This window comes from Corvus brachyrhynchos, unplaced genomic scaffold (genome assembly GCF_000691975.1).
Source record: "Corvus brachyrhynchos isolate BGI_N302 unplaced genomic scaffold, ASM69197v1 scaffold26, whole genome shotgun sequence".
Classification (NCBI taxonomy): Eukaryota; Metazoa; Chordata; class Aves; order Passeriformes; family Corvidae; genus Corvus; species Corvus brachyrhynchos.
In genome coordinates this window covers 7,403,463-7,422,179 of record NW_008239324.1, presented here as the reverse complement: position 1 = coordinate 7,422,179, position 18,717 = coordinate 7,403,463, and the positions used below count along the sequence as shown (strand labels likewise).

The following is an 18,717-nucleotide window of genomic DNA, read 5'->3' as shown; positions in this document are numbered from 1 at the left end:
TTCCATCAAAATGTTACCCTAAAAATGCCATTAACCCTGTCAGATGAAATATGGATAGGTTTAGACTACTATTTTTATTATAAATTTTAGTTCTTAAACAACTTCTGTTCAGATCATCACTTTCAATCTTACATATATGAAGTTTCTCTGGTTTTTGGCACAAGATCATTTGCTATCAATCAAGCCTACAAGTCTTTGTTCCAAAGAACTCTCTGTGCTACTGCTGGGTTTGTTGGGTTCTGTGTGCTTTCTTCTGTGTTTGTTTGGGGGGTTTTTTTGTTTGATTTTGGATTTTTGAGTCACATTAGATGGAACTGTGTAGAGTGCTTATTCCTCTGTGAAGAGCTAACTATTTCAAGTGACCAGACCATCTGGCTGTTCTCTTCCTGAGGAAAATAAGAGACACTTCTTGTGAAAGGAGTGTAGTGATGATAATGATCTCCTCTCCCCACCTTGTTTCTTAATATTCCTTCATGTACCTTAAATCTTGACATCTTTTAACACCATATAAAGCACACAGAAAACTTACCCTGAACATCTAGTAACCTGTATTTATCACTACCATCAGACTGAATGTTTTGCCTCATATGGTTTTTGACAACATATTAAGCAATGAGAATCACATTGTTCTAGGCTGGAGAGAACTTTCTCTTTTTTGACCATAAAAAAAGCAAAGGGACCTGTTAGCAAAGATGCCAAAACTGTCAAAAACATCTGAAACTTGAGGAATCCACCACAAAAGCAGATGTGCTGAACCTCTCTCCATTCCTAGAAATGGTTTCCACATCTATTATTAAGATTACTGAAATGGCATAAGTTTATAAATAACTAAGTTCTTTCTACATTAAAATACCCCAATATTTTCACTCCAGTTTCCTCAAACTGAGAAACATTTGAGACGCTAAAAATAGATATATCATTTAAAATACCTATCCTTTTAATACCGTAGTATTTCTATTGATACCTAAAAACTAAACATCCTCTTGTTTATTCAAAGTTTTGACTGGAATGAAAGTTCCTGAAGTACAATATCAGAATAAATTCAGTGTTAAGAACCTGAACAGGTGCCAGTGGGTGCAATTCCACTGCCTCCAAGTGAGTTATAGCTATTCAAGATAACGACCTAACTCTAGCTTTCAAATAATGGCACCTGTTTAGACTTCAAGTTTACCTCTCCAGCTGGAATTCACAAAACTGTCCAGAATTGTCCAAATGTATTGGTTCACATAACTGAGGAACAACATTTCTAATGCATAAAAAGTAAAAAGAAAAAATCCTTGTGAGAACATCACATGAAATTAATTTGATTTTTTCCCCCTGAATTTTTAAGGCTGTATTTTCAAAAGTAGCTGTTTCTGAAACAAATATGTTTCTTACAAAATCATATTAGTAACTCACTTTGTTAAGTTTGATTGCAAAGGCATTCATTTGCAGCAGGTGTAGAGCAAAAACAAGAGGTCAAACTCAAATGTCATTCCATATGCAATATTTTCTAACAACCAAAGTTCATTCTATTTCCGGACAAGTCCCCACAGAATTAAAAACCTAGACATGGCCTAAGTACTGGTCTCCCTATTTTTGTAAATATGCACAGCTGTTTCAGAAAAACATCTTTAAAAAAAAAAAAAGCAACTGATTACAGAGACTAAATCACCTACAGATCTAAACAGTACAAGTGCTATTTATACCATGGGTGTTAAAAAACACAGAAAATAATTTCTTTGTTCCTCTCCTTCTGAACAGGCATAATCAGATTAAGTTTGGTTGTAAAAAGACATTTTAACAAAAATCTACTGCAACCACAAGCATTTCAGTTGTTTACATGTGACAGAGTTTCCTGAAACATTTTACCGGGTTCATTTTGATACAAATCTGAATCTGATGATTTTCCATTCCTCTTTAGCCCAAACTCCATGAAATGAGCAGTAATTTACACAAATACCACCACATTGTAAAACACAACAAAAAGTAGTCACATTGCAGCTAAAAGAAATACCAGTGAAACAAGACTTTAGTAAATGCATTTCCAGTTCTCAGTCATGAACCACTGAAGCACAAAATGTGCTGTTGTGCAGGAAGACAAGGTTTGCTGTCTCCAGTGAGCAAAGGTTTGCAAATACCACAGCCCAGAGACTAAACAGGGCACAGCAGCTTGTTGCTGTGCTGGTGACAGAATTAACATCATCTTCTGCCTTTGGAGGAGCAGTGGGCAAGAGAGATGCAAGCAGTCAGGGACAAGGAGACATCAGACCAACACTGCAGATTCACTGGCCTGCAGAACAAGTGGCCTTAGGAACAAACTGACTGATAGTGGCCTATGGAAACTCTTGGAGTGCTCCATGCCTGCCTTTAATTTAGGAAGTTTGTCATTAACTGCTGTAGACATGTCCTGCCCTACAAGCTGCTGATCATTTTCCCAAACTTCCACTGAACAGGAGTGCCAAGAGAACTCACTAATCTAAGCTGAGGTTTCTGTTTCCCAGTGAAGTGAGGACGTGTGTGAAAAGAAGCCTCTTTAGAAGAGTTGCAAGTCTGATTCCACTATTTTGTATGCAGCTATGAACCTGTGTCTGCAGCATCAGATCTAAATTTAAATACTTGGGTTAAGATAATGCTTCAAGTAAAGCAGATTTCTGTTAGGTAGATACTAAACTACGGAGATGATTTTATTTGTAACTTTGCCTTGTGGCATCTTTTAACTCCCTGTTGCAGGGCGGAATTTATGTGCTCACACTTCTGGACACATTTGCAGCTGGGACTTCAATATTGTTTGCTGTTCTAATGGAGGCAATTGGAGTTTCCTGGTTTTATGGTAAGCACTTCCTTTTGCACGTGCAAAAGCTGTTCTGAAATTCCAGGTGCTCATGACAGGCTTACACATTGTTTTAAGGGAAAACAGCATAGCCTTCTATACACAAAACCATAACAAGTCAGGTTTCATAGAGTGATTTTCACCTGATTTATGAGCAGTGACAGGAGTTCAGACATTCAGTGGGCCAAGCTTTGATACCCTGCACAAAGCAAAGCAAACAGCCTTGTGAAAGGTACTGTGATGGGATGGAAAATACTTTTGCCAGTATTTTACAACTCTTAGTATTGCTGATGACTTGCAGTAGCAGACTTAGACTTGGTACTTTCAAAGCACGTAGATTAGCCTAAATACAGAATCACCTGTTCCCACTTTTCATTATTCTGCCAGGGCCAGTCTCAAGCACTCCCCACACAATACAAATAAAGGTAGTGTTCAGAGAGTTATAATAATTCCTACATTAATCCCTTTTGTTTGAATCAATATTCTACTTCATTGTAAAACACTAGTGGTTTATTTACCTTATTTCATAGAATGGTATGAAATATCCAACATACTAGACACTAGAAATTCTATTTTTAGTATTTGATACTAATTTATTCCACAAAAAGGGAATAGTGATTTATTTTATCCCAAATATGGCAAGCTTTAGGAGTATTTAGTTGATCTCTGGCACTAGACTGGAATCACTGTGTGCCAGAGTGCAGTGATATGCTATAGCCACCTAAAAAAATATGACCTCTTCTTTCCCTTCCTAATCTCTCGTGCTATGCTTCCTGACTGATCACAACTTTTTTCACTATTACCAGGTTTCAATGTCATAGCAGCCTGCAAATCTTCTTCTCTTTAAGGCTGTATTGAATTAGTTGCCCTGATTCCCAATAAAACTGTTCTTCCACTGAAAGCCATCTTCATTTTTATTCAGACATAGTGTTTATAGCTAATGTATGATTCAGAGGGTCTTAGACATTGATTCTTATTGCTATTTACCTCAGTCACTTATTTGTCCATCCATTCTGCCTTGCCATGTTCTTCTAATCAAACAAACTCTTTATCTTGCAGTTAAAAAAATGTTGAAGACTGAGTGAAGTTGAAATAATGGCATTCATGCATAAAGCTGTTCAATTTACTAAAGGAATAGTTTCTAGCTTTAATGCACTAATTCTGTCACCCAACATCAGCATGGAGCAAGCAGCACATATGCTGTTGTCTCTCAAAATAATGGAGGCACTTTATTTCACAAACAACTGTCTTTAATCCCTGTAAAAGAGCCGAATGTGGACGAGTGATCACAGCTTAGCTTGGAAGCAGAGGCTTCTTCAGTTTCTAAGGGCAAGTTATCTTCTGCTACTATTAAAACAGGATTTACTGCATTCTACAGTAGCTAGGCTTTGTATGTGGCTCACAAACAAGGCTAAAGTTAGTCAAATTTTATTTTACACCCTCTGTCGTTTATAATTTTTTCCTTTCTTCCTCCAGCCTCCCCATAATCGGGAAAATATCTATTCATTTTTCTTAAGCAGCTGACAGATGTTTCTACTGACACAGCATGACCTGTTTCTTTATAAAGAACTTATTACAGCCCCAGGTGCTATTTAAACTTATTAAATCTGGCATGATACTGTCTGCCTCTTTTTTCTGATAGACCCCAGTTGCCTTAATGACCCAGCTGAATATTAAGCCAGCCTAAAGGCAAGCATTGACATTTTGGCACAGACTAAAAACATGGAAATTTAGTTCAAATTATACCTATGACCATTTACTGTGAAGTTTCTTTTTGCAAAGGCCAACTGTATAGATAAGAGAAGGGAAAGATAGTTGCTTTACTATGCAGATGTACCTTAGTTATGACTGCTAACATGTTACCAATTTTCCTCATGTGCAACCCTTATATCTTTCTTATGAATATTCTAAAAAACATCAGACACCTCTCCCAGTGGCACAAAACTGATCTTTGGTTTCACGTGCAGGAAAATCTCTATTCAGTCAGATTTTACTGTGAACATCTCCCTAAACAACTAGAACAAGCTCTGTATGAGCTTGAAATTATATTCATCCCTATCTGCAATCTCATAGCTTTCATTTACCTAAAAAACTTAAAAAAAAAAGAATCCCTTAGACCAAAATTTCAGGCCAAAAAGCAGATTTTTTTTTTTTTTTTTTAAAAAGAAACCCAAAACAGCCAAAACCCAAAAAAAAAAAAACCCCAAACAACAAGCAAACCAACCACCCCCAGCTAAGCTCAACTGTTTGATTTTGCAGAAGGGGAAGAACTTAATCAAGCACTGACTGATATTACTCATCTTTGCTGACAGAGGTGTTTGAGTGGATGTGTGCCTGCCCTGAGAGAGGATGAATGCATGCATTCCCACAGAATGGAAATACAAGTGGGGCAAACCAGCTCAGAGAGCTTACTGCACTGTCATGCTGGGGAAACGTTTGCTACTTTGCTGCTTGCTTTCACAGTAGCACAATGGCTTACAAAGTTCCAGCAGGCAGCACATGCAGGACTTACTGATGGCTTGTAGACTTCTGTTCTGTCTGAACTCTCATCTCTGCATCAGTGAAAGGAAGGTTGACCCAATGTGAGGAGGGTAAATTGCATTTATAGCCAAATCTACTTTTCTTTTTCTTCCTAATCTGTTCCTTTTTGCATATTGATTTCCTTCCCTTGACAACACATTACGTACAAATTTTCTGTGCCATTTAATAGACCACTACATGACAAAATGGTAACATTCTCAGGCAGATACAGCGTTCATTAGTACAGAAATTAGAGTGAAAGTCTTTTGGGGTATTTAACCAGCTACTGATAATAAATTTTAAGTATCCCTGAAACCAAGCCCTACAGTCATCTATAGTTATAGCTGTGTCCTGTTTAAAGGTTGATTCTTAGAACTTTATTTGAAGACATGTAGTACTGAAAAAGCACATTGTGGAAAAGCGCAGTCTGAGAGCATGGCCTACTGGTCCCCCATTTTCAGCAGAAATTGTACACCAAGCACTGTCTGAGTTCCAAGTGCATCTGTCTGGAAACATATGAATAAAATTCTGATATACGTGGTCCTTGTCTCTGACCTTCTACACAACGATAAATTTCAGCCAGTGTTTATAGCAGTAAAAATTCAGTCACTTTAAAGTTCACAGAAAGCACTGCAAATAGAATCAGATTAAGTTTAAAGAGCATTTGCAGATCCTTTTTGGTTATTTCTCTTCACCTGGACATAATATTGGGGGCTGGAAATTTTTTGGAGACATTTACACTCAAATGTTTAGACCCTGACAATATTTTGCATCCTCATTGCATATAATGGACTAACTCAAGATGTCCCAATTATTTACATTAAATAAATTGTACTAAACTGATACTCATGAAATTATCTTTATGGAAAACCTGCACATTCTCTCTAACAAACAAATATTCATGGTAAAATCTGCATTTCTACTGTTTACCTAATGAGTTCATGGTTAAAAGTAAACTTCCTGAACACATCAAGTATAATAAATTATAAAGAGTCTGACATGACAGAATGCACAGAGCCAATATCTCTAAGGTGTAAAGTCAGAGATTGTTTTCTTTTTAAAGAAATAAAGAAAAATCCCCATTTTATATCAGTGTTAATCATCCCATTCTAAAGTGACGTCATTTTTGTACATATTTACAATAAGCAGAAGAATTGCCCCAGTTTCCTGGAATAGTGATAAATATGAAATTATATTTTTAACAGATATAAAGAACATTCTGTGGCATTCAGTGAAAATTAAATATGCCTTTAAGTGGAACAAAAATCTCCTTTGATAAATTAAGAATCATATGAATCTACTTCATTATCAGCAACCAGTTTGTCTAAGGGTCTACACTTTCCTGCAGTGTACTCATAATAACATGGAGGAATTAGGTTACAATAACTATTTTAAAAATTGAGTCCCATTTACAACTTAAATTCTAGATATTTGTGAAACACCTCTTTTGAGTGGTAATGCTGTTGTCTGCAACAAGCCTTAAGTTCTCACAGGAATTTAAGTCTTGGATAAAGTGATGTCAAAGACACATCTAGACACTGAGAGGAGGTTAATGTTGTTATTTCCTATGTCTTCTGATTTGGAAGTCATTCATATCTGCTTTCTGAAAAAAGTGTTTTGGGTATGCCAGCATCTCATCAATTTAGACAGAAGTCAGTCTCATGCTTGCATCCATTCACATCTATTCTAGGTGTGGACAGATTCAGTGAAGACATCCAACAAATGATGGGCTTCAAACCAGGCCTCTACTGGAGATTGTGCTGGAAATTTGTTAGTCCTGCTTTTTTATTGGTAAGTGTTGATAATTATTCCATCATGTTAAGAATATTAGCATGTTGCTTCCCAGAATATGCAATAGATACCAAGAGCAAGATACCTATTGCTGTGCCAGATATTGTTGGGATGAACAGAAGACACTCCAATTTAATTCTTTTTTCACTTTGAAATTATATGCAGATTATATTTTGTATAATACATTTAAATTGTGAAGGAGAAGCTAATGGTGGCTGTAGTCTTCTTCTGTTCCTTCATTTGAGCATGATTTTAAGAAGGCAGCTTTTCCTAGGGAACACTTAGGCAGTGTCCTCCCTGTCCCTGCAGCACCTGTGCATATTAAACACAAACCATTCCCTTGGGAAAATAAGCTAGCCAGGGATTAGAGATTGTGTTAGCAAGAATGTATTTTTCGTTGGAGGATACCGAGATCCCCAAATTATGGAATGACACCTTAGGAAAACTAATATACAACTACAATAATTAAGTCTGTGAAACACTGAAGATTTGTATAAAATATATCTTGTAAACTGCCTGTTGGAAAAAGGAAGTGTGCATTGCATTAGGGAAAAAAAATCCCACAGAGTGAATTTGGTTGCTTTGTGTAAAGGTTAGATTCAGTGTTAACCTACAGTTTTATATTGGAATCTCTTCCTATGCATATTTGTAAATCAAAAGGTTGGGATAATAATATGGAAATTTGACCTTGCTATGATTTTAGGAGACAATTACTTGCATTAAAGCCGTGCATTCTTAAAGCTGTACTGGTATTGAAAATATACACTGGCTAGGCTTTTAGGACTGGTCCACTTTTTCTTTTAAATATAAAAGTTTATGACCGCAATTCATCCATAAACACCTACCAAGCCTGTATTAACTATCCTTTCAAACATAGTTCTATAAAGGAACTTGTATGGAACTATATTCTGCAGCACTTCAAGAAGGCTCAAGCAGAATGGAAAAATGCTGCAGCAAGCGTTCTTAGGTTTTGCACACAAGGAGACGGTTGAAAATTTAAATTTTATAATGAGAGTTGTAACAATCTAGCTAAAGGTGCAGAGCCCATCAGTCTAACCTTCAGGTAGTTTAAGATGTCTTGGTGAAAGAGCCTCCATACCTTCCTAGAAAAGCCTAAAAACATAAGGGTCAGAATAAATCTGCAGATAATGTATCTCTCAGCCATCACAATGCACACTTCTTTTTTTCCATCTGGAAGTTCTTGAAGCTCTTTCTCCATATTGTCTTCAGCTATGTACATAATCCCAAGAAAAATCTCAAAATAGAATTAGTATTTTTCTAACCAGATTCCACACTGTCATCTTCCTTTAACCCACACTATCCTGGTATAGTCTTTGAAAACCTAGGCTCAAAATATTTTAATTTGAAATTGAAATATGGAGCAGAACATATAGCCCCAAGAACCAAGTCAAGGAACTCTGCATGTTACATAACCCACATGGATTTAACAGGACAGAATAGCAGCTTTGTAATCCAGGCCATAAGGCTGCTCTACCTTTCCTCAGTAAATGTATCATGCTGGAGTTTGCATTATGTCTCTCATTGAAAAATGGGTACAAAGCTTTTAAAGTCTAATGTTCCTGGAAAACAAAGAAGGTAAAAACAATAGATCCTGCAGAGTTTTTTCTTGACTACAGAATACCATTTCTACATCTGAAACACTAGTTTAAATGAGGCAGTAGCAGACAATCACCTTTGATTTTGATCTTCCCATCAAAATTTCAAATAATCTGTGTCCAGAGTAGCTAAAAGGAACTGTTAATACTAGTAAACACATCAAGAACTTAAACAGCTTAAGCAGTAAGAGGCGCAAAGTAAACAGGCTGAAGATAAATAGCAAAGCTGGTTTGAGATATACCTTAGGGTGGTTGCCTAATAGAACACCTGGAATCAGTTTCCCAGTAAGGTTCTTCATCTTAAAACTGTGGTTCATTTTATGCTTTCTTCTCTAGTTTGTCGTGATAGTCAGCATAATAAACTTCAAGCCTCTAACCTACGACGACTACACCTTCCCTCTCTGGGCAAACCGCATTGGCTGGGGAATAGCATTATCCTCAATGATCCTTGTGCCTGCCTATATCATCTATAAATTTATGAATGTGCGTGGGACCTTTAAAGAAGTAAGTGGAACACTAATCAAATGTCATGAACTGTTGCTGTGAAATGAAATGGCTGGGTCTAAGTTGGCAGTTTGTTTCTCTCCCAAAACTTACTACTTATGAGTGACCTTTTGAATCCATATGTCAGGTGGATCAGCGGTTTGAGGTAGGATTACTGCGTTCTGTTTGAGTTTCTAGATAGAAATTAGCTTTCCAGACAGCACCATAATAATTGTGAAAAATTATTTTTGATGCATGCAATTGATCCAATTGATGAGATTAGATTTTTGTTATTAACAAAGAATGTACAAATTATGGTATCTTCATATTCAGCTATAAGCTATGATCTTCAAACTGTTCTGTACTCTTATTTATTTTTCAGTTCAAAATGGCACAGGATTAAGGTTCACTAACCATATTGTTTTTACCGTCATATTAACTTTACCTTCACTGTCTATATAGCCTCACTATTATCTATAATCTTAAAACCACTAATGGTGCTCAGAAGCCTCCTCACCACTATACAGCACTGATTCTTTTCCCATCACATGTCATAATTTTATAACCTAATCTAGACCCACTGACTGACACCTAGTTCTACTGCTCTACTTTCCTACAGATACAGTTACACAATGGTGTAGCAAGGTATTGACCCTCTTAGGCAAATCACTGAACCAACGCCACACACAGAGTTAAGCAGAAAATAGGATCTCAACCATTACATAGGTGACATTCCCCTCACAGTGACCCAGCAGACCCAAAGGAACAAAGGTCTTGTTTCTGAAACGTTACAGTCATCTCATGTAATGTTCACCTCAGAAAGGCACCCCAAAACTGGAACTCTTCAGCCCCCTGTTTTCATCATCTCCAATATCTCAGTGTTGTGCACAATTTCTAGATCTCATTTCCAGCAGTTCTATAAGCTCTTTGTTTTGTTCTGTCCTGGGGATGTTACAAACCCATTTTCTACATGCATTTAAGTCTCAAAGATTAATTTGAACTGGCCCATCAGGATTTTGCCCTCTTGCTCAAGTTTACTGATATGGGGATGCAGAAGCCTTTGGCCAAAACCACATTCTCTTATTCATTTTGTATTGTTAGCAGGTTCTGGTTTGTCTGTTACTGATCCTGCAAAGAGCAATTCTCCAGTTTCCTCAGGAGCATTATGGCAAAAGGCTGATATATTACATCCAAGTAACTAGCACAAGATATGATGCCCTAAATTGTGGCTCTTAAAAGGATGGGGAAAGGTATGCTCGTAATCTAATGGGAACTCCTTAAATTGGTTGAAACTTCCTAATAAACCAAAATTTACATGTGATCTCAAAGGGCACAGCACGGGGTAAACAAGGGAGATGAGCTGGGAAATACCAATACCTCCTTCCTCTCCCACTCGGGGACTGGCCAACCCTCTTACAGCACTAACAGAAAAGCATGAATTTAGGGGATCTAAGGCCTGTGATACCAACTTGTTCCTGATGTTCTTTTCTATATGCACTTGCTAAATATTTGGACTTAGTATTTGCATAAACTTTCTACTGTTACTTCTTATATTAAAGGCTAACACCCAAGGGCTTATAATAGGCTTATTCTCTCAGTGACTGAATAAAGGCACATGATGCAGAGATATTAAAGATTTAAGTTACCATTTTAAATAAAGTTCATGCTACTTCCCCACTATAGATTGGGGATTACATACATAATCCCTCTTCATATGGCTGACTTTTTCCTCTTCTTCCTGTCTGATTTAGAGACTAGCTTACTGCATCACACCTGAAAATGAGCACCAACTCGTGGCCCAAGGAAATGTCAGGCAGTTTAAGGTTTGTACACCTTTCACATGTTTCTTCTCCTGATACCAACCCTTTCCTGACTTTAGCAACAACTACAGGTTTGCACCAATCTCCTCATAGTCAATGCCTTTGCAGGTCTGTAGTTCTTTATTTCTGCCAGCATGACAAGAGGCAGGAGGCTCAGTACCATATGCATCAACTCTTTTGGAAGGCCTTTGGGACCTTCCTTCTTTGACTGAGGAGAGCTCTCAATTTTACAGTTCACCTGAATCTGGTATTTTAGGTTGTGTCTGAATACAGTGAGATCTGTCTTCACAAAATACAAAGGTATTTCCAAATGATCATGTGCATTTGAAGAGGTCATGGTTTCTCACTCAGTTACTGCACAGCAACCCAAAGTCATGTTTCCAAAACTGCAATTATGTCCCACAACACATGGTAAACAGCAAAACAAATATCCAGTGTCAGAGCTTACCTCTAATGTCATAACATGAGGTACCAGGTCACATGGAATTGGCTTTCTCCACAGGACTAGAGTTGATTGAAAACACTGCTGGAGACTTCATAAGCCATGAAAAATATGCTATACGTTTCCAAATATTGTTTTCCTTTTAGCAAATAAAATGAGCTTATTGAAATAAACTCCTTTATGTACAAGATAAAAAGGATGCAAATGTGAAGCTTGTTACACTTATCAGCATTCATGCTGGACCACTTTCTGTCTTCAAAGTTGAAAGCAACTGGAATTATGCACACCTCCACAAACCACGACCCAGACTTTATAGTGGTAGTTTGTATGTTGATACTGAAAAAATAAATCTGGCTTGTGCTTATTCTGAAAGATATTGTTTGAAGTAAATTTTGGCTTTTAAAGGAAATCATCTGCGTAGATTTATGGGATGCAGAACAAAAGCACAAACAGGCTTCCTGTTTCATGACCACAATTTATTTGATGTGGCCAAGAATATGAAATAGCATAGGACCTCTTCCTGCCTTCTCTTTCTCCTGTTTCTGCCCTCAGTTGTCAGTTGATTTACTGCTCCTGCAGTGTTTCCAGGGACAGGTGTTCCTGTGTGAAAGGGCTATAACCAGCCATTCCACAGTACTGGTCTTCTGAACACAAATCTATGACAAAAAGGTAGCAAATTAATTTCACATAAATTAGAAAAGGCTGTCCTCAGAAGTAAACTACTGAAGTTACCTCAAGCTATGCCAAACACGAGAGCATTTTAATTTGCTGCCATCTTCAATGAACAGCTAGGAATGGCTTTGTTAGTGCTAAACCGTATTTAGTGTTTTGTTCACAATGTTTAAGATTGTAGATAAAACACTGTCTACTGTAACCAAACAAATACAAATATTTTATTCCCACATATGTCTGGCAATTCTGAGTTTTAAAACTGAATTAAGAGCTGACTAAGTATCCTTTATATTCAGTGCATTTCTCACTGCAAACTGGAATGCACAGAAATTTAGTTACAGAGTGGATAGTCTAGCCATCATTTTGAAACTTCTTCGTAACTCTAGATTTGTCAAACAACGTATCTGTTGGCATCACTATTTGAATCAATGATGTAATTTAACAACCACTTCTGCTTCCTTACAGCTCCAACACTGGCTAACAATATGACAACCAACAGATCAAGGAAAAAGCCCAAGTTCAGCTAAACTGAGAATACAGAAAAGTCAAGTTCAAAACTCCCTCACTTATGCTTGGCCCAAGCTGGCTCAGAGCTTATCTACTGACTCTTTGAGGGAAGACATCTGCTCTCTGTTGTCAATGCCTCCCTTCTATTACTTGGCTTCAAATGATCTTTACAGACTTCATTTAATTTTTCTCGCATCCTTTGGTGCCATGAGATCCCTACATGACCAAAACTTGTGAGTTTTGCTATTGGCAGAAGTGGAGGAGGGAGGAGCAGAGGAAAAGAGCAATCAGCATAAGTTAAGTGCTTTTTTATTGTGAAGAAGTGAATTAAACTTTTCTGACAGTAATAATTACTTCAGATATTCATTTCACAACCTATTTTAAACTAACAACACCTGAGCATTCTTAGATCTAAGGAAGGAGTACACCTCAGTTAGGACAAAAAAGCAATTTTAACTATGTACTCATGTCATTATCTTCCTTGCCATACTGTCCTTTGGGATGCAAGTTTGCATCCTTCTGAAGTGAAGACTCAGTGCTTCATTTTCAGTGGTTTGTTGTTAGTTCCTTCTCTTAGTGAAGAACATTGTCTTTGCTGTACACGTCCATGCATTTTCCTGACCAGTTTCATTACACAAGCTGAAGAGCAGCAGGAACAGAATTCCTGTTACAGTTACTAGTGCAGACCACAGCTTAATATCACAGTGTACTTCATGAAAGAGATATTCCCTTGTATCAACAATTGAAATGGCTTTATCATATGATCCACACTCCGCAGACTTTTCCAGCTAAGCATGAAAGTTACATCCAGACAGACTCTCATCTTTTTGTTGTATTTTGTTCCAAATAAAGAATGCAAATACATAGGAAGAGATAATTTTTAGATCTATATAATTACCAAGTGGCACAAAAAACCAAACTGGCTTTATTCTCCTGCTGTGAACGTGCTATTATTATAATTTAACCAGGATTCACCTAGGAAAACATAGTGAGATTTTGTTGAATAATTTAGAAGTATATTTTAGGCACACTCTAAGCCTATTCCAGCTCTATTCTCTAGTAGTATTATGCAAAGTAGAAGATACAGAACAAACTCTGCATTTCGGTGCTGTTCTTATTCTGTGGTCACTTGTCACTGTAGTACCTTTCAAGTGATCACTACATCCAGTGGCTTTGAGTTAGTTCTTGTAATTATTTATCACTAGGTCTACAGTAATTTTCAGAGGCAGTAGCTTCTCAGCTGGATCCAACCCAGAGTTTACCTCTGGACATTACCTCTGATATTTTTTGTCTCTATACATTCAATTGAGCTTGTCTTTTAAATGTATGTAGTGCTTCCTCTTTTTAAAAAAGACCTTTTAAATGGATGGGCCTTTTTTATTTAAAAACAATTTTTGTTGAGTTGTTTTCTTTTTTAAAATAGCCAAGTTTAAAAGTGCCAAGTGTTTCTGGGCTTTTTCTATTTAACATTGATTTCTGTTCAAAATAATGAAAGGGAAATTTCTCTCCTTATTCATTCTTTTCCTCCAACATATTCAATACTTCAGAACGAACCAAGTGTTGTCCTTCTCTTGAAGAGTCTCTGTGACAAACAGTAGTTTTATTTAAACAGGGTTTTAAACCCAAAGAATACTTTCTTCTAATTATAAAGGAAGTCTTATTTTCTGGCCCAGCTGATGGCCAACAGCTGCTTAAACCCTGTTATTAAATATATTTCAATAATAAAGGAATTCCAAATGTTGCAGTTCTAATGCTGTAATTACACAAGAGACTAAATAGTGAAAATATATTGAAGGCTTCAAAAAAGCCATCCCACCAACTTCCCAGTTAATCTCATTTTTATTGTTTGCCAAACTACATGAGAATATTTCCATTGTTTTAAAGCCTACTTTTCAACACTACAGCTGCTTCAGTCACTGGCTTGGCATGGCTCAAAAGCTTCTTAGCATAGATATAATTACCAAGTTTTGAAATTCCTGGGGGCTGTTTGACATGGAGCTTTACTAGGTTGTCACAGATTGTGTGGTTGGCTCATGATTGGAAATGCTAAAAACCTACACCAATGTTCACTCGTGACACACCCCATCAGCACCATCCCTACAGCATAACCCACGGAGGAAAAGTCACATTTCCTCACCACTCTGCTCTGACATAGGAGCAAAGCTACCACAGCATGGGAGTAAAATCAGCTTTACCCCAGTGTGTTCAGGTTTGATTCTATTTTTTTACCAACTCCCAAGGCAATTACCTACTGCATTCTTTTTATTTCTGTTACTGTATAACTTTTTAGGTTTAGTGTAGTATTTATAGCTCAGGACTACATTGCACTATTGCCACCTTGTTCTGAGGTTTTATAGAAGACAAAAGACATATACAGAAGACAAAAGTCATATCAGAGAAAGCAGGAATCTTATTACCAGAATTAGCCTGAATAAAAAAGACAATACACAGTGCATGACTGCATAGGTAGACTTTAAATTCAAGATGCTGCCCAAAGAAAGTCTCCCCCAAATAGTATGACTTCTGTTCTAGAGGCAAATGTCCTCAGTTCTCCACAGAATAAGATTATGAACTACCTCATGCCTCTTGGATGATGAATGATGCCATTAGATGCAAACTAGCATCTATTCAAATGACAAATACTTTTGTGAAGACCAGGTTATGTTCATTTCTTCCACTCAGCGATATGGTAGAGACAGTCCAATAAGAAGCCATAGCACGGGCACCCACCTCCTCTTAGGCACCTGCTTTGGGCTCCCAAATATATTTTCAATATGGAAAATACCAAATGCCACAAAGATACTCATCTCCCTTCAGTTAAAACACTTGTAGTTAAAAGCAAAACACCAAAACCTCCAGTCAGGTCCCTATTATCCATATCACTTAACTGCAAGTCTTCCCCTAACTCTATCTTGACTTGCAGCCCAGCAGCTCACCCTCAGCTGTACCTATTTCAAGAACAGACTCTCTCTAGGGAGTGCACTCTCCCAGATATCCCCATGGAATGGCAAGTATATGCTGACTGAGTAGGCAGCCCACTTTTTAAAGAAAAAAAATTTTGGTACAAGCTGATTCAAGACACAGAATCATCTGCTTGCTAATTATGTTGGCTGTTTGGGTAACAAGCCCATGGGAAGAATTCAGTGAAGAAATTAAAGAGCTCATTTGACAGTTCCAGAAAATATTTCCTCGAAAGCCTTTTCTTAATCTGGTAAAGGAAGCAGCTGTCATACATCAGTATCTCTCTTCTGACCTTTCTTTTGACCAGTGAAAAAGACCTGCCTCTGATGTATAATGTTTCATCAATCCACAGAAAGTCAGTTAGCACCAAGGAAAGAGATCCTCCATTCTCTCTTTTTACCCTTCCCTGCTGTCATTCAGCCAGATAATTCTTCACATTCTTGGAATTATTCTAAAGCTACATTACCAAAACTCCACGGATTTAGATTTCTGGAAGAAACAGTGGGCCTTTCAAAGCAATAGTCCAAAAAGCACTAGTGCTATTTAGGATTGGGCCCCTGTTTGACCCATATCTTTTTTCTCAGTCCTTCTTGTGTTCCATGCTGTCCTGAGACATACTCTGGCAACACTTGAAAGACACCTTACCACAGTGAGGGATTCTGCAGGATATCCAGGATCAAACATGATATTTTAAATATAGAATGTAGGAGAATTACTTGGCTGTAACTACTGTGCATGTTCCCTAACTGCACGTGCAATGTGTGTTTTATGTACTTGTCCCAGAGAAGATTTCCTGTACTTGGTCATTTCTTCTCAGCAAAATACCATTTAAGTGTTATTATTTAAAAGGGTCAAGCCCAAAGATTTTGTATATACATTCACTTCTTATGCTATTGTTTTGACATGAATTAAGTTTATTTTGTACTGTCAGGTTGTAGGAGGCCACATCAAAAGTTCTTTTGCTGTTAATGTCTCTTTTGCAGTTCTTCCCATTCATACAGCATTAATTAGCAGATACTTGCTTTTATGGGAGTAGATAGCTTTCATTCATATCCTGGACTGCTTCACTAAGTTTCATGAGGAATTGGCAAATATTTAAGAATTTCTTTCCTAAGAACCAAATTAAAACTGTAGTTCAACAATTTCAAAAGAGGTGAGACTTAAAAATATTTTATTTGCAGTGCCATGTTAAAACATTTAAAATGAACCTGAAGGACTCAAGACATTAGAAAACTATCACAGTTCAACAAATGACAATATATAGCCCTACATGCAGAAATTATGTGTGAACTCTGAGCCTCTTGGAGCAGTAAACTAGGACTTTTTTGTTCTAACACACTATTTTCTCAGTACTAGGAATATTTGTGGTCCACAGATCACCTCATGTAAGAACCTGATCTTCTTAATGTAAAGGCTAACATGATGTTTCAGATTAGATCCCTGAACAACTTGGGAGACTCTCTCAGCTACCTTCCTCTGACTCAGATCCATGTTCCTGTTGGTGACTGTGGGCTTACCTAGCTAATCAGTGGAAAGTGATTAATTTGTACAGTGGTAATGGTCAAATTTAGACCAAATTTAGGTGCATCTAAATTCATGAAAGACTACTACAGAGAGCTACATGGGCAATAAAAACATTTCAGTCAGTAAAAGAACATAACAGGGTAATAGTCACTTTTAAGTACAGCATTTGATTGGTTTTCCTTCAGCATTTGAAAACAGAATGTGCTTAGACAGAGTGCAGTCACTGTGTGAATGATGAGCAGAAGCAGGCAGAGAAACTGACCACCAGAAGAATATAAATAACACAGATATGATTGTGTTCAGTGAAATTGTGCTCTTAGAAGGACATGGAGGTGTCTAGATGTGAATGGCTGAGAAGAGCAGAGAAGAAATGGAGAGGTTTAAGTCTCAGTCCAGCAGTGCAACCCTCATGTACATTAACCATGACTGCATTAATTTCCATGAGAACAGGGGGCCTTTCCTGCCCAAGCACTGACAGCAAGATTGAGTCACCTGTGTGCTTTGCTTTCCTCCTTTCTTAAGGTGTTTCTTTAGCTGCTGCACTAAACATGAGTTGCCTAATTTCATTATAAGGAAACAGAATAAATTCAGTGAATTAAGAGAGTTACTAAGCCTTTAGCTGGCTTTGTTTTGAAGGTGTCATATTGTTTCTTGGTCACTGCCAAGAGGTGTCAAGCATACAGGTGACCTGCATTTGTAATTTACCTTGCACTCTCTGTGAACCTTTCTGCAAGACTTAGCTCTCTTTTGCTATGGGCAATATCAGTTACAAAGGGAGAACCTCCAAACAGTACATTTTGAAAATAAATCCTAATAGGTCTGAAGAAGATTTGCCTTACAAATAAGAGCTTTACAGTGAGCATTTACTTGGTTTACACCAGTGTTTTACTTAATTTTTAATGCCTTTTTATAGCAGTGACTAGAATTTAACTTAGATAAGGGTACCTCTGTATAGGAAATATTTTAATATTTTTACCAGTTTTTTTAATTTTCATAGAATATATGTATATTGTAAGGCGAGAAATTCAACTTTGATGTAACAAGGTTATCACACAAGACCTATCTCTCCATCATAAGATTTTGTAGTCAGCCAGTCTAGTTCAATAATATGTTGGCCTTTGATTATAAATGTAAAAATGTGATAAAGGAGAATAGAACATTACCTACAGCTAATGCACATTGTAGCACAATATTCTCCATTGCTGCCTTAATCTCATAGAATGAAGTCATGTGTTTTTAATTTATATCCTAAGAAAAAAACCAAAAAAATCCAGAGTATCCTTTGGCTGGGCTGCAATTTTGTGTTGTTAGATGACTTAACATTAAACCAAGTGTGTAAGTGTCCAGTAGATCTACTTCCAAAGCAAGAGAACACATTGCAGTTTTCAGGAATAAGTCTTCATAGGAGCTCAAAACTTGCCACTAGTAAAAATACTATCCAAAGTGCCCCAGTGACCAAAAGTGTCCAAACAGAGCCACCATGTTTCCATGCCTGATTCCATTAATTGTGCAATCTGCAGGTCAATTTTGCCCTTTTTTTTTTTTTTTTTTTGAAGTCTTTGGTTATCT

The 18,717-nt window shown here is 37.2% G+C and overlaps 1 protein-coding gene across 1 annotated transcript in view; it reads left to right on the top strand.

Moving 5' to 3' along the window:
• The window catches only part of SLC6A2 (solute carrier family 6 member 2), a 40,296-nt gene extending 21,585 nt beyond the window's left edge, over window positions 1-18,711 (top strand). Inside the window, exons 9-13 of the mRNA XM_017741081.1 lie at window positions 2,713-2,812; window positions 7,023-7,123; window positions 9,076-9,243; window positions 10,974-11,045; window positions 12,622-18,711. Of these exons, the coding sequence (XP_017596570.1) occupies window positions 2,713-2,812; window positions 7,023-7,123; window positions 9,076-9,243; window positions 10,974-11,045; window positions 12,622-12,645 (465 nt within the window). The 3' untranslated portion in view covers window positions 12,646-18,711. The remainder of the gene's footprint in view (window positions 1-2,712; window positions 2,813-7,022; window positions 7,124-9,075; window positions 9,244-10,973; window positions 11,046-12,621) is intronic.
• Window positions 18,712-18,717: the final 6 nt, after the last annotated feature.